Source organism: Lissotriton vulgaris, chromosome 2_1, assembly GCF_964263255.1.
Source record: "Lissotriton vulgaris chromosome 2_1, aLisVul1.2, whole genome shotgun sequence".
NCBI classification, from domain to species: Eukaryota; Metazoa; Chordata; class Amphibia; order Caudata; family Salamandridae; genus Lissotriton; species Lissotriton vulgaris.
The window spans coordinates 319,871,880-319,889,449 of NC_141687.1; the positions used below are offsets into that span (position 1 = coordinate 319,871,880).

At 40.3% G+C, this 17,570-nt stretch overlaps 1 protein-coding gene across 2 annotated transcripts in view; it reads right to left on the reverse strand.

The window, feature by feature from the left end:
- P2RX5 (purinergic receptor P2X 5) overlaps positions 1–17,570 on the reverse strand; it is a 516,750-nt gene that overhangs the window by 147,311 nt on the left and 351,869 nt on the right. For both annotated transcript variants that reach the window (XM_086955030.1, XM_086955029.1), the window contains exon 6: positions 11,382–11,462. In XM_086955030.1, coding sequence (XP_086811156.1) covers positions 11,382–11,462 — 81 coding nt within the window. The remainder of the gene's footprint in view (positions 1–11,381; positions 11,463–17,570) is intronic.

Sequence of the window (17,570 nt, forward strand, 5' to 3'; positions counted from 1 at the left end):
TGGCACGAGCAGTCAGGCTTATCCCAGAGGCAGTGTATTAAGCATTTGCACATAACCAACAGCCTTACAGTGAAAGCACTACAAAAGGACACCACACCAGTTTTAGTAAAATATCCAATATTTATCTGTGTAAAACAAGACCAAAATTATAAAATCCAAAATACAGTGAGCAAAATACGAATAAGACAAAAATAGACATTATATACAGTTCCTTGAAGTTGATAGCTCCATCTGGGGCTATCACGGCGTAGTGAACAAACAAATCCAACAGTTCAGGCCGGTTGTGGCTTTGCAGGCACGCTAGGGTGTCAGAGACACCCAAAAAACAGTACCATTGGAGAGGCAGGGCATCGGACCGTGTGGTGAGCACCGGAGGAGCGCCTTCGGCAGGCATCGGTTCCCGATGTCGGTGCAAGAGTCATATGGCCTCTGATGTCACACGCGTGGCAAGTCGAACTCTGTGAGTTTGAAGTCAGGAGCGGGGGCTGTGGTGTGAAGTGGAGCGGTATGTCATGCGGGCCCTCAGGTCAAGGTGCGTAGAGCAGCTCAATAACGATCGTCCAGCGGATCCGGTGAGACCAGGGCTGCCGTGCAAAGCGGGGCAGGGCTCATGCAATGCTGACAGGTCACAGAGCAGCGCTGTCGTTGGTGAATCGCTTTCATCTGTAGACCTAAAGCTGCTGTGCGAGATGGGGAAGCTTTGTGTGGGTCCACAGGTCACGGTGCAAGCAGCAGCGTTTATTGGCGATCTGGAGTGGATTGGTGTCGTTACAACGCAGGCTATTACAACGCCTGCTGTTACAACGCGGTTTTTACATCGCATACCACTACAACGCATAGTGCTTTTAAGCGCTGGATAGTGATTTATTTAATTTACTATTCCAACTCCAGTCCCCGTGGATAGTAGGGAAGGTGTTGGATAGTAAATGAAATATATTCCCTATCCTAGAGCGCCCCCCAGCGCAATGCGTTGTAATGGTTTGCGTTGTAATGGTTGCGTTGTAATGGTAGTGCGTTGTAATAAATGCGTTGTAAGTGATGTTTCCCATCTGGAGTCGATGGCGTTGGTGGGCCAAGGCTGTGGTGTGGGATAGGGCAGTCCGTCGGAGTAACCTACGAGCGGTGCCCCCAAACCATGGAAGAAAGGTCCTCTGCATAATTAAAGACGTGTACTCCTGTCCTGAGTGCCCAGCTGTACTGATGTCTGGATCACTAATGCTGATTTTTTGTCATAGGCAAACATGGCTCATCTGTGTGTGCCATGACTTAGGCCTTGCTCATGGACTGTCGTCTTGTTGGACTAGAAGGGGTGCCCAAATCAATACTCTCATAGTGGTGGAAGCCTACCGCCTTCACCAAGAATTCAGTAGCACGAGCACGGTGGTGGCAGCATACGTGTAGTGATCAGTAGTAGTGAACAGGTCCTTTTTACCCAGTGTCACTGTATTGAGGCCTACACCCTCACTCACTTTTAAGTTCTGCTGCTATGTGCTTAAGTCACCCTTAGCCTACATCAGGTGGATGTGGAATGCTGTGCAGCGCAGGAGTAGTGACTCTGTACTGGATGCGTGTGTGTGCCTGGGAAGGGTACAGCACAGGGGTAGAGCAGTGCTGTGCAATATTTGTGCTGTTAGTGCATGTATTGAGTGTATGTATGAAACCTCAAAACCGGCCCTAGGATGCTTGTTTCCAGCCCCATGGGGAACAGGGTCTAGACTGATTTGCATATGGCTGGGTCTAAACTGGAATGGCATAGGGACCAAAAAAAAGATGGATTTAGGCCCAGATCTCTGTACTGGGGTGAATGTATGACATTGTTCTACAATCTGTCCTATTGTTCCTTTTAGCTGAGTGTATGTATGACTGCTGGAAAGACATTGCTTGAGAGATGTAGTGCTGTGCAGTGTGTGCACAATGAAAGCATGTGCTTGGTCTATGTGTGCTTGCGTGCAGTACAATACAATACATGAAGGGTGAAGTTTTTTGCAGCACACATATGGTGAGTGTTTGTGTGCTGACAGTGTGTGTGTTTGTAATTAGCAAGCCTTGATACAATTCAGAAAGGCTATAGTAGTGAGCACTACATGCAACCTGGATATGTGCGCTAAATGTATTTGTGTCCTTCTTGGCATAATGCACGGAGGTAACATAATTGGAGAGTGAATGCACACTGAGTGCAAGTTTGCCTGAATGGTACATTACATAGACTGCCCTGGGGTCCATTTTGGAAAGCCCAGGTGTGCCAGTTTAAGACATGAGGAGGGGAGAAAATCACCTCAGACAGATTTGTGTATTGTTGCATTCCTGTGAGCTGGGTGGAACACACTGGAAGAAGGGAGGAAGGGAACCTCCATTTACACTCCAAAAGGTTGCTCTTTGATTCCGTGGTAGATCACACAGCAGAGGCCTGGCCACATCTTAGGAAGAAGATGGGTCTTATAAGTGAATCATTAAGAGTAGGTCTGGAAGCCTGCTATTAACCTTTTGATACACATATCACTGTGGCTGGCATCTAGATGTGAACTCTGGTCACCCCCATGTTTTTGTGTTGTGGGTCAATTTGCTTTTGAGTCTTGCCTGCTGTGGCTGACATACTTTCAAAGAGCAAGAAGAAAAGAGTTCAGTTCAAAAGAAGCAGAGCCCCAACATAAAACTTCAAAAAACTCAGACTCTCAATCACATTTTGGTGTCTGGAAATGGACTATAAGAAGGGAAGGTTGAGACGCCAAACTTTGTCACCTGGCAAGCAGCCAGAAGGGCTGTATGAGGAGGAAAGCTCGGCAAGACTTCTGCCTGTGACTAGGACTGGGAGCGATTGCCTGCTGATCTCTCTGCTGGGTGAAGGCACTTCACCCAGGAAATTCAAGACCACGTACCTTGGAGCCTGAGCACCAGTGCTTTTCTGCTTGCAAAGACCAGTGTGCTCTGTGAGGAAGAGAAAAGTGTTTGAGGGAACAACGTCCATTCGAGAGCCCTTCTGTGAGAATGTCATGTGTGAGGATTCAGCTGTGTGCCTGAAAGGGCCGCCATTGACTAAGCCGTGAGATAGTACCATGTGGGACTTGCCAAACCCGTACTGCTGCGCTGCTGTGACCCCGTATGCCAGGAGCGCATCATTTGCCAGTAGCGTACACTTGGAAAGTTGCTACTAAGAGAGTGCTGAGACTCGTAATCACATAGGTTGCACCAAAGGAGTCTGCAACCATAGTGTAAAGCTCAACGGCATCCCTTATGCCTGGAGGGGATGCCGGTATCAATGTTGGCTGTCACTTGAGGAAAAGACTGAGGCTGCATTTGGCAGGCCGAGCTTGCACAGGGAGAGAACTACTGAGAACACCACAGATGACGGTGCACCCTCACTGGGCTCCAATTGGGAGCAGAAGAAAGGATCCCTCCCACTGGGGAAGGTCAACTTACTGCACCTTTGTGAGCTGGGAGCTGCTTCAGCAACTGTAAGGCTACAGCTGTGTTGCTCAGGAGAGAGAGAGCCTGGTCAGCTTGGAGCAGATTAAGAACTCACAGGTGCTCGCGCCAAGGGCACTTGCTATCCTGCTGATCGCTTCCGTGCCTCAAGAGCTGGTAAGACTTGAACTGGGCCTGTTCGGCTCCGGGAGATTTGCTGCTACCTGTACTGCAGCACCATAGACAGATTTTAATGAATACTGAACAATCAAAGGGGAACTCTTGAGTATGGCTACTAGTATGCATTCCCTCGATGCTGAACCCAATGATTGGGGAATAACCCACATTATTAAAAGGATGGTGGGACAGGGATTTGCCTAATAACGACTAGTACCCTAACTACAAGGGGTTTGTGTTATTGCTCATGAACATAATTTTCCTTTGCATCTGTAGAGTTAGAAATAAAAAAAATATTTTTCTTATAAAAGCAAGTATTTGACGGGGCATTGATTTATAGTTTGTACTGTTTATACTTTGAGTTAGAAGTCAGGTTCACTTACCTGTACCTAGAATCCTAAAGAGTCACCCTTTCTGACTAAAAGAGACAGGGTAGATGCTATCATAAAACAAAGGACTCCATTTTGTTCCAAACAATTTCGTGTGTAAACCTAGACTATATTACAATAGCCCAGTAAGAATGCACTTAAACAATGTTCATCAATACTGATAATGCAAAAAAAGTATGTAAAACGATATATCACTCCGTCTTCTTAGTTAAAAATGTATACATAATTATTTTTATTATTAGTGTCATTCAAAAGGCACATATTAATGTCCACTTTGTAAATATTTATGAAAATATACAATTTAAAAATCATCATACATGTCCATACAATAGTGATGGCTGGTGAATTTAGAAAGTAGTGGGGTGCAAATAATGTCTTTGATTTTGACAGAGTAAGACAAGATCATTCAAAATATAAAATTTAGATCAAAATCTGCAACACACAGGCCACCTCAGCAAATATATAAGAAATAAAATGATTAACCTCTGACATTGCACAATATCGAATCTAAGACACAAAAATATGTTCCACACTTAAAATCGCATTCTTCGTCAATTCATGATCCTTTTGGCCAATTCAAAACATCTGATATCTCATTGGACCACCTTGATATCCTTTTCAACCTTAATTACTAACATTACTCATGTTTGAACATGGCACCAGCTTTGATTTTGGAACAGTGTATTCATTCCGAGCTGGTGAAAGGTGCAGAAATGAGAAGACTTACTTATAGCTCCGGACTCGCACTAACCCTTCCACACTCTTTCTATGAGGTAAGTGCTGTCTAATTGCTGTGTTCCAAAAGCAAAGCTGTGTGTCATGTTCAAACATGAGCATCGAGTTACATACTGCTTTCACCTGTCCAGAGGATTTTGTTATAGATGCACTTCCCTCGCTCACTTCATTGCCAGTGACCTCAGACCGTATGGTGCCAGAGCAAAGTTCACAACCTTATGCCCAATCAGAAGGTCAGATAGGAAATGAGACTGTCCTTTTTCCTTTATCGGTTCACTGACAAAATATCGAGTTAAAAATATAGTAGTAAAAAGAATATGTATGAAAAAATATCGAATGCAAAAATATGGACTCCCTATACTTAAACAGGCAAATACAAGAATATCAGGAAAAAACATATCGATGTAAAAAATATAGTTGTTCAGAATATCGAATTTTATATATACATATATAAAAAATAAAATAATACATATATTAAATAATAAAAGTAATTCAAAAAATAAAGTATAATATAATATAATAATATAAATTTGAAAGAATGCAATAAATTAACTTAATAAAAAATGTTAAACACATACATTATATTTCTAATATTATATAAAAAGTTACACATATATATATATTATGACCCACTCACCGTTACAAGTCCAAGAGAGGAAATGCTAATAAGTGAAATTGTGACGGCGCAGGAAGGGATTCAGAAAGAGCATATGGATGTAACAAGATTCCGTGCATTACATTACAACTACCAAGCAAAATGCATCATGGGGACTGTATTTTCTAAAGACTGTCATGTGACTTTTATAATAAAAGGCACGCATAAATGCTCTTTGCACTTTAAGATCTCTACCTGTGTTCAAGGCAAATGTTGTTGACACGCGTAAGGAGAAGGAGAAAATGACTGCGCTGCTGTGTCTGCAATTAAAATGCTTTGACTCCGGTATTGGGGCTCATCGTGTTTCTTAATGGAGAGCCAAATGATGGGCTGCTCCGTGCCCATTGTTCTAAGGCTGCCCTGTAGGATCGGGGGCCGTTTGCTCGGAGGCTGTTTGTGGATTCAAATCGGGGGCATGACCCACTCACCGTTACAAGCCCAAGAGAGGAAATGCTAAAAAGTGAAATTGTGACGGCGCATGAAGGGATTCAGAAAGGGATGATTCCTTGTTCTGATCGTGCCGGAGGACTGGCATTGTTGTAAGGCCAAATGAAAAGTGAGCACTTTGCACACTAAGCAAGCACAAGACATCGTGAGTAAATAAACCCACTATGATATCTGATGGATGCACGAAAAAAATGAACTTTTTATTGAAAGAGCATATGGATGTAACAAGATTCCGTGCATTATATCACAACTACCAAGCAAAATACATCATGGGGACTGTTTTCTAAAGACTGTCATGTGACTTTTAAAATAAAAGGCGCACATAAATGCACTTTGCACTTTAAGATCTCTACCTGTGATCAAGGCAAATGGTGTTGAAACGCCTAAGGAGAAGGAGAAAATGACTGCGCTGCTGTGCCTGCAATTAAAATGCTTTGGAGACGCGCGAACGCTCTGACCAAGATGGCTTCCGAGTGACAAGCTCCACCGCATTTTCGCCCGTTTTGGCGATTTAACAACAATATTGAGTCGGTTTTCACCACAAACTGAGGTCGCTGCATTGTGGTGGTACTTAACTGCATTGTGGGCAATTTTGAAGAGTTTCTGCGCATTGTTAGTGGTGGTTTCTCCCCACTGGTTTCAGCTTCGATCACTGCCTCAAGGTACAGACTGGATTGTTAGTCAGGGGGGGCGGAGTAATCTTCAGGAAAGGGCCTGCCTTGGGCCTAGGCACTCCCTAAGTCTGGTTTAGCTGCTGCACCAGCCATTTCTTGCTTGTTTTCACAGCTTTTGCTATACATTAACTACTTGGATTATATATATTAATATTCTGCCTCATTTTATTTCAAAATGGAAAATAAAAGTACAATTAATAATAAAAGAAGGCAGCAATTTTCTCCGCCTCCTGCGAAATCTAAAGTGGGAGTCTTCTGAACGCTCACTTTCTTTAATATTGGAGAAAATTCAGCACTTTGTCTCAATACAGATACCATTGCTTCTGAAATCAAAAATGTACGCAAAGAAATGGCTAGCCTATCAATGAAAATATCTGATAATTCCATCAAAATACAGGATAATAAAGCTAAAATTGATGCTTTTACTCCACTTGTTGGTAAAATTTCACCTTTCTGCACAGCATTATTAGACTTGGAAAATCGCAATAGACAGTATAATCTACGCATATTTAATTTACCTGAAGATGTTGAGGGAAATAATTGTAGATTATATTTGGAGGGTCTATTGCCTAGCCTTTTACAAATTAAATTTCCAGAAAAGTTTGAAATTGATAAGGCTCATAGGATTCCCTCACATAGGAACCCTCTACACAGAAAGCCGCGACAAATGATTTTTTAAGTCTTTCAACATCACCATTTGGTATTAATCCGAAAAGCAGCTAGGGAAATACCTTCACTGATGGTAAATGGAAACTAAATATTTATTCATCAAGACTTTGCCAGAGAAACTGTCTCAACTCGGAAAGAATTCACTTCTCTTCGTCCTCAACTGCAAAGTCTAGGATACAAATATGGTCTCTTTGATCCATCGACGATGCGCATTTGGAAGGATAACTTCTCAAAATATTTTCAACGTCCTGAGGAGTTGAAATTTTTTTTAGATCGCCAGTCACAGCTCTCTATGGATACCAATCTGCTACGTGATTTTTATCTGATATGTCTCTTCTGACTCAATACTGAAATTTCTTTATCAAAGAGCTCCAGCGGTTATGGTCATGCTTGTTAACTGTGTGTGTGTTTTCCCATTTCCCATTTATGTCTCTTGTGTGTTGTCTTTTTCTTCATGTTTTTTCATTTTACTTTTTCTTCTTCTTTATCTGGAGCTACCTTTTTCTCATTCTCCTGATCTTCTTTTATCTACCTCTTCTCTATTTTCCTTCTTAATTCTTTAATTATGGCTAACACACAGCAAATTAATGTTGTTTCACTAAATGTTAAAGGTTTACGTCATCCAGTTAAGAGTACGAAAATTCGAGATTATCTTAAAAGTTACAAAGCAGATGTTTGTTTTATACAAGAAACTCACATAGATGATAAAGTTTTCAGTTATATGAAGAAAAAATGGGCAGATGTTATTGTTTCATCGCCTGCTAATGGTAGGAATAATGGTGCAGCTATTTTATTTGAAAATAAACTACTTTGCCAAATTTTGAGTAAAACTTCTGATAAGGATGGTAGATTTATACTTGTTAAGATAAAAGTTTATGACTCATTTTTATTTTTATTGAATGTTTATGGTCATAAAGCGGATGATCCAGTATTTGGGTCTAATCTCACAAAGGAGGTTCTCAAGATTGGTAATGTCCCTTTAATTGTTGGAGGTGATTTTAATGTTATTTCTGACCCATTACTTGATAGATTATCTCTTACTAAGTTTCATCCTTCTAAAGTTTATTTGCGTTCATATCATTTCTTCAAGCAACTAAATTTTGGAGATTATATTTTCCTACAGAAAAATGTTTCACTTTCTTTTCCAACGCTCATAATTCTCATTCTAGAATTGATTGTTTACTGGTGTCCAGACATTTGATTAGTTCAATATCCAATCCTACGATTGGTAACATTGACATCTCAGATCATGGTATGATTTCTTTGGTCCTGAATTTAGAAACAGCTTTTACTAAAAAATCTAGGTGGCGAATGAATACCTGGTATAGTTGTGTTAGTTTCTGGTCTTCATGGATTAAAGCATATATTTTTTACCTCAAAGTTGTTTACTCCAATAATACCTTTATTGCTTTTGATGAACTCCAAGCAACATTTGGTGTACACATTTCTGACTCTATTAAGTATCAATATTCATGTAATTCTATTTTAGACCCTTTCCCAAATGCTATTCCCTCTAATGTTGCTGCTGGTTTATCAATTTACATTCAAACAGTCTCTAAAGCATCTCATGGGGTTTCCATTCTTTATAAAAAATTACCAGATACTTTAGGCAATAATTTAGAAATTATTTCAAATTTTGGGAACAATGAACTTTCGCTTTCTTTAAATATGGACACGTGAAAAGATATTTGGCTTAGTAGTATATCTGGTTGGCTACCTGTTTCAATTTACCAAACCAATTCTTATATCTTATATATTCGTTTGTGGACTCCATTACGTTTATGTACGGCTAAACTTCTTCCATCTGCAGATTGTTGGCATTGTAAAACTCATCCGGGTACACTACAACATATGCTTTTTGATTTTCCCTTGGTTTTAAAATTTTGGTCTGAAATTTGGGTTGTCATTAAAAAGATTTTTAATATTCCTATAGATATTTCTTATCAATTAATAATATGTAAATCTGCGCTTTTAATATCAAATTTATGTGATTTAGAAAGCAAACTTTTCAATTTTCTAATTTCAACAGCGCTAAAATCTATCACTTATTGTTGGAAAGACGTTTCTATGTTATCTGTTCATGCTTGGTTGTCGTGGGTTATTTTCACTAGAAGAGGTGCACAATTATCTATGAATGGGATTAATCACAATTCTTTTGCTTATCAATCTTTTTGGATGCCCGGTTGATGTGTACCTATCCTCTTAATGTTGGAGTTATAAATGCAATTCTCAATGTACACTATATAGTCTATTTTTATTATATATTATAGTAGCTCTGTATAGATATATTACGCTGTAAGTATCCTATTTGTTCCCCCCCCTTCCTTACCTTCCCCTCCCATTCCATATTTCTCTTGAGTATGACTGTTGTTATACCTATTGTAATTTTATGATGACTATTGTTATTTTATGGATTTTCATCTTGGTATTATTTGATTATCAATAATATTTTTGTATTGTCTTTATTATTTCTCTTTAAACAAAATTCAACAAACTATTTTGAACTGAAAAAAAATGCTTTGACTCCGGTATTGGGCCCCATTGTGTTTCTTAATGGAGAGTTAAGTGATGGGCTGCCCATGCCCATTGTTCTGATGCCGCCCTGTAGGGTCGGGAGCCACTTTGCTCGGAGGCTGTTTGTGGATATATATATATATATATATATATATATATATATATATATATATATATATATATATATATATATATATATATATATATATGTATCAACCACATCAATCCGGTGCCTTTCTCCTGAACCAAAATGATGACGCCGCAGTCACCAACTCTCTCAGAGTTGCACGAGGAGGCCTTAAAGCTTCTTATATTTGACGTCTCTGTTTCTTTCCTTTGTATGGCAATTTTCAAGCCTATAACAGACTGGAAAACTGAGGGAAGGGCAGATGGAAGCAGACAAAGTGTGGAGATCTATCTAAGGCAGTGGAAGATGCAGAACTATAATGGAATCTATTTTGTTTGTAACATAGTTTAAATCTGTTACATCACTAATCTTGTATGCTAAGACTACAGACTGAATATAGGAAAGTTCATTTCATACTTATCAGTGTGATCGAATATAGGAAAGAATGTATAATAGTTATCAGTGTGTCTTTAATGAAATCTCATTTTTACTCGGAACTCTAACTAGAAAATGTACCACTGGGTGGCTGTGCATGGCCTAAAATGGAATCCTATCAAGTCAGTGTTACTTTTATTTTCCCATCATGTCTCCACCCTGCTTGTTGAGCAACAACCTGCTGAATCTCTGCTACTGGCATGTCCAAATCCCTGATTACTCCTCATTAGGGTCTAGATCTGTGATGAGCAGCAGCGGTCAGCATGGATCGGAAGTATGGGAGTGGGGGCGGGAGGGGAGTCGGACGCAGGGGAAGCGAATATAAAAAAATAGAATAAAAAATAAAAATGTACCTTCTCGCCTCGCCTCTCCTCCGTTGTCCTCCCTCACTCGGCCTCAACAGGAAGGACACCCAGGCTCCCAGTCAGTCAATCAAAACACTGCCTTAGTGTGCGTTGTGATTGGTCTAAGCGCCGTGTTTTGGCGCTCAGGCGCTGACTGGGGGCCTGGGCATAAACATGCGAAGTGCATAAGACTATTTGGCTGGCCCGAGAGTGCCGGCCAAGCAGTCATTGTGCACTTAAAAGGGTGCTACCACTCCTCCCCTGCCACCGCCCGTCATGCAAATCTGTGGAAGTAGGAGAAAATAAAATGATAATAACATGAGTTATTATCATTTTTCTCTTTATTTCACTGCTAAAAATCAGTGGGGCAAAGCTCCTCTGCCTCAGTGGAGGAGCTGCCATTGGTGATGAGGGTCTACTAGTTAGAACATATAGCTCTTTTCTTTTGGTTGCACTAAAGGTTGCTGATGATTTTTCAAACAGAATACCTTATCCTAAACATTGATTACAATTGCCAAGTCCTTTTGGCATTCACGTCCCCTTGAAATTAGACTTGATACCTTGATACCAGATACCTTTGCACTTGCTCATGATTGACAAACATTCTTCTGAACTAAAATCTAGTGAAATAAAGGTTTGTTTGGATTGGTGAGTCATCAGCAGAGTATCCTCTATTCACTACTTTGATAAAATATTAGATATGCATATTGGTCTCATCACTTGTTCTCCTGGTGCTTTTAGACTAAGCGGCCCAGAACACATGACGAGAATTTTTTGTACTGCTCATAAGTTGTGAGTAAAAGGGGCACTTACTTAGAGAAGTTGAACTTAGGAAAGCGGATGGAGTTCTTGATGTATACCGTGAAGTTTTCTGCTTTTCCTAAAAGAGGTTCCCTGTAACCAAACACAAACAATAAAAACCCTTATACGTTGAGGAGGAAATACACGCACACGCAATAGTTCTCAGTCATTCATAAATTATAATTTGCCATGCAGAATTCAATAACCAGAGATAGTGAGTGATGCAGAGCACTGCTTGTCCCTTCGACTGCTGTGAAATACCTTGGTGCTCTATTTTGACTTTTAACCCCTTCACTGCGGCGGCTATTCCGCCGCAGTGCTAAGGGGGCGGGGCGGCCGCATGCTGGTGATTGAACCGCTCCGTCACCAGCCTCGGTTGAGCTGTGCTCATGAGGGAGCGGTTCCGTCATGGCCCGCCCCGCTCAATAGAATGCTGAGCGCAGGCGCGGAATTCGCGCCACGCATGAGCAGCGAGCGGGCCATGACGGAACCGCTCCGTCATCAGCACAGCGCACCCGCAGCTGATGACGGAGCGGTTCCGTCATCAGCGTGCAAGGGGTTAAAGGCCTTTTCTCTCAAACGTAAATAGGAAACGCAGGGCCAGATGTACGACCCTAAATTGCATGCACAAACGTATTTGCGACCCGTTTGGGCCATGTACAATTCCTAAATAGCGGGTCGCAATTTATTTGTGACTCGCTATTTTGTAATGGCGAGTTGCAATTAGGAAGGGGCGTTCCCTTCCTAATTGTGTCCAAATTAATGTACGAATGTTTTGTGACCGAAATTGCGGTTGCAAAACACTCACAAATAGAGGGTGGTAATGCAGTCCCAATTTGGAAGGGGTCCCTAGTGGACCCCTTCCACTTTGTGACTGTCTCTAAAATATTATTTAAGAGCAGGCATTGGTCCCAGGGACCACTACCTGCCCTTAAAAAAATGAAACAAAAAAGTTTCTTTTTTTAAATGCATTCGATTTTCCTTTAAGGTAAACGGGCTAGAATTTTTTTTTTTTTTAAACTGCTTTATTTAAAAGCAGTCCTAGACATGGTGGTCTGCTGAGTCAAGCTGGCCACCATACCGGGGAGAGCCTGTCATTCCCAATGGGCTCGTAAATTGTGAGAGGCTAATTAATATTATTGAGCATCACAATTTGTGACCCTATTGGGAATTGCAAACAGTGTTAAACACACTGTTGTACATGGCAAGTTGTACCTCGCAAATTAGTCACAATTTGCAATGCACAATTTTGCTGGTGGTACATCTAGCCCACAGACTTCCGAGGGCCATGGCACTCTTAATGGTTTTAATAGGGGACTTTCAGGGCTAAAATGTTCGCTATAAATCGAGGAGAGTTGGGTAGCAGTAGTAGTATAGTTCCTGATTTTTAATCACTGTTTCCCTCTTGACGAAAATGGGTAAACTTCGGCAAATTACTTTATAATTCTGGACTTCTAGAAGCAGGTCCAGTATTTAAAACAGAATATCTACATATAAAATATCCGATGGCTCCTGATTGGCAGAAAATGAAAACCATGCAGCAGTATTTTCACAGTTTGTTAGTGGAAGAATTGGAGGCATGGGAGTTTGGGGGTGTAAGCGACAATAGAAAGAGAGATGGAGAAATGCATGCTTTGACGTAGACATGCTGTAAAGAATCAGATGACACATTTGCTAGATACAAAGGCCTCACTGTCACCGACTGCATTTGTCCCTCCCTATTCTGGAAGTGTTCCACCAGTGCACGTGTCAGGGGCTGCATCTGCTTGTCCGTCTTTGTGTTCGGGCCCAAGCAATCTTCCTCATAAAGTAACATTTTCAGGTTCTTCTGACATCACATACTCCAGCTTTCATAAAACAGTACCCCCGAGGACATCTTTTTGAAAATGTGGCATTATGCCGAAATTAACCGCAGAAAACTACTAACATCATGGTGCTGCAAGGGGCAAAGCTCATAGCCCTGGCAGAACTGGACCTTGTTTGACTCACAGAGAAGTTTTAATGGGCATCAAAAGAGCTTCCCACACTAATGTGTGCACAGTGCAAAGCCTTCCATAATATACAGTATAGCCACAAAAGCAGAAAGTTTGTAGGCTTCAGGTAAACAAATGTAGTTGTGGTGACAGATGTCTCTCTCTCAGGACCGGCTTTAGGACAGTGCGACCAGTGCAGCCACATCTAGCTCTGAGCTCGTGGGGTGCTAGGTTTAGAAATAACATATGTGTTCATAAGCACTTGCTTCCTTGTGTGTCCAGCAGTATTCAGGAAACAATAAATAATCTAGATAACTGGTGTTTACTGTTCCTACTGGAGAGAGATCACAGTTTTGTCTAGCGGCAGTTTTTCCTCATCATAAAGTAGTGCAGAGGGTTATTATGTCTACTGCAAAGAAAGTGTACCGTGCGGATCACTGAACTGTATTTTATGTGGATAGCTCAGTGGGAAACTGCTTTTGTCACAGAGATCCTTGTGTTACTTGCAGTTCATAAGTTAAATTCCTAATATAGCACAGTGAACTATGAACTGTCATCAAATAGCTGCATGCTAACTGCATGGTATAGGTTAGAAAGTTATGTTTTTTCCCCAAGTCTTCCATTAGCTTAATGCTACTAAAAGGGTGTGTTTGGGAGGTATACATTCCGATTAGTAAAGTCAACTCCAACCACGGTGGTACGTGTTCAATCCTAAGTTTGTGCTTCTCTAGACCAAACACTCTTAAAGTATACTGCCTAATAGTATAGATGGAATGTGATTCCTACACCTTGTAATACTCATTATCTTATGTAACATTGCCTGTGTACTGATGTACACATGTATGATTCACTGTCTCTGCAATGTGATGTTAAGTGCTCTGACACCCTTCACTGGCATGAGTCGCGCTATAAAACAGAAGAAATACATGTGAGATAGGGGCATTGGAGAGATGAGGGGCACTGCTGGAGCGTGGTAGTGAAGGAAACTGTAGAGAAGGTTGTTGGGAAGGGTGCCAAAAAAGATTATCGCGAAAGTGGCCACCAGCGCTAAAGCCGGCCCTCCTCCCGGTTGGGAAATAACAACACCAGTGAAACTTGGATAAGCTCTTAATAGCCTTCTAACAATCAGAGTGCCACCAATTCTTCGGTACATGGCCTTGAACTCTAGTTTTATTCTCCGTTCAGACCTACATGGTGGGCTCCACCCCCTGATAGGTAGTAACCAGCGAAACACTCCATTTCCCATCCAATGCAAATATTGTTTTTATTTAGATGGTACCTAATTTCATATAAGATAATTTTTTTGTAAAACAATAATTGTACAAATGCTCCTGCTGTTTTTGTATAAAACACCTTGAAAAGCACCTTAAATCCCTTATTGCAATTAGATTTTTTCTTACTCATGACAAACTCTATTCCTTTAATGCAATGTGATTACTCTTTATTCTATTGGTTGATTGATGCTTTCTCCTGACTTGCTAGGTGCCTATACTCTAATGCCTCTACCTTGCGCTCTTTCCGTTATTTTTTCATTCTCAAAGAACTTTCAGATGCATAGCATATAAATATTTTTGTATACCTATTCACCAAAAAAAAAATACTTTTCCAATGGTACCTGAAGATTACCACACAAAAATTGTCAAAGTTAATATATTTTGCAATTGTGTAGTTCATATACACAAAATACATGTCCACAGAAGGTGAAAATAGAAATTGGTGCTAATTATAATTAGAATACGCAAGCTTTGTTTACCCAGTGGCATAACAACAGCCCTCTGCAGCTCCAGGGGGCCCCCTCAGGCACTGTGCACTATGGTTGGCTGAGAGCTCCTGACTGGGTCCAGAGTGTGGAGGCCCCCTCCATGTACTTTGCAGGGGGGTCCCCTCGAGTTTCATTATGCCATTGTGTTTACCATTCGTGAATAGAATTCTAATTAAACAATGGACAACTATTAAGCTGTGCACACTGTATTTCTGGGTTGTCCCTATGATGATTAAGTCCATATTTTACAGGGACTCATTAAATATTTTCTGCATTTCCATACTTCAAAGGTCCATCTGATATGTGGGTTTTTATATCGCTGCATTTTGTACAATGAAAGCACCCAAACTTATAATCTAAATACATACAAAACCACAATATAATTTGGCTCTGATAAGACCATCATCGGGCTATTAACTAAGGTAGCTTACACCTGGGAGTCAGCTACACGTTCAAGTTTACTCTTACACTTTTGAGTAACTTTTTGATATTCTTAATTTAAGAATGGAAGATTACTCAAAAGTGCAGAAAGAAACAAACAAACAAAGAAAAAATATAAATAAAAGAAGGAAACAAACCAACAAAAAAAGAAAGGAAAGAAAGAAAAGAAAGAAAGAAAGAATGAAAGAGAGAAAGCAAGAAAGATGCCAAGAAACAAAGACAAAAGAAGGAAAGAAGTATAGAAAAAAGATGGAAAGAGAAAAGGAAAGAAGGAAGGCAAGAAGGAAAGAAATAAAATGAAAGGGGAAGCAAGAAGAAGGAAAGAGAAAGAAACAAAGAAAGAAGGAAGGAAGAAATGAAGGAAAAAATAAATACAGAAAGAAAGAACGAGAAAGAAAAAACAAAAGAATGAAAGTAGGAAGAAACAAAGAAATTAGGAAACAAATAAAATAAAAGAAAGAAGGAGAGAAAGTAAAAGAGGATAACTTAATACAGACCAGTGTAAAAATTAAAACAATCTGCTATGCTGTGAAATTAAATAGCAGCATTGAGAAAAACCAAACATTCCAAAAGGAATCTACAACAGCATTGGGAGTAGGAGGGATCTGATAAAGATGGAATGTGCATGAAAAGCGTCATGCTACCACATCAGGCTAACACAAAGACAACACTAAACTAATTATAAACTAAAAACAAAAACACTGGTACTGAAGGGAACTAGTGTGTGTGTGGATGGGCTCCTTGTGAGAGAGCAAAATACAGTCACTCAAAGTGAAGTTAACCACTGGTTTAAGGAGGCTGGCCCATTCCTCCATGTTGTATGCTCTAATGTGTGAAAGCAAAATGTGTGTGAGACCACAACAGACCCATATATGAAGAGGAGTGGTTGAAAGCCCCTATATGTAAGTATATTATACATATTGAACATATAGCAAAATTAAAATGTATTGGCTAGCACTAGACCTAATTTGGACCAGTAGTATGTCCATAACCTACCACTGGTAAATCGCCTGTAATCCGGACGACCTCCCATGGGGCTGGTAATGTATACAGCCATTCGACAATGGAGGAAAGAAACTAACTTTGGTGGCCCCATATAGAAAGTTGTGTGCTCTGTTTTGAGTAGCACTGGTGTCTGCCCCTCTGTTATGGAGTATTGATACTCAGGATTACAGGGAGCACTATGCCAACTTGTAGGCACAATATTTCAAGAAGAAGAATTTCACAGATGAATCTCCGCTCTCTGGACTAGTACAGAGAAATTTACATGTGCATGAAAAGTCTTGGCCCTGCACCGCATAAAGGCACCATGTAAAGCCGAGCCCGAGGGCACGGCACAGCTGATGCACTTTGTGGTAATTCTCAGGGTTGGGCCACACAAATACAGGGCATGGCTATAAACCACTTCTGCAGGTGCTTTGTGAATATCTGTGTGACCAGGCAGGCGAACCCGACATACTAATATCGGGTGGAAAATAATTACGTTTGATTTTATCTTATATTAATAGGATGTGTTGACTTTTCTCATTCTGTTTTAACAGGTTTGAATGTGACACACACAGATTTCAAGACAAACACAGCAACAACCTTTGAATCAAGCAGTTCACTCCACATCAGACTTATTATTTGAACAGTTAAAAAAAGTTAGAGAAACATTCAAAAATAGCATTATTTGAATGGTGGGAAGCAACTTCTTTGCCACAATACATAGATACTGATATAGTTTGTAGAGAACTAAGAGTTTTTATGATTCCATCATATGACACACCTAACCATAAAATGTTGGATGAGTGGGCACAAAATTCAGGTTCATACTCTAAAAGGTTGATGCAGATTTTGGTGAAATATGTATTGCAGGATAGGGAGGCATCTTTAAAAATTATTGAAGTAACAGAGGAATGGCTCAAGACAAGACATGGAAAAGATTAAATAAAAAAATATATTAACAAGATGAAAAGGACATTGGAGACGCTAGAGAATCAAATCAAATTAAGGAAACAATAAAAATATACTGAAGATTGTGCA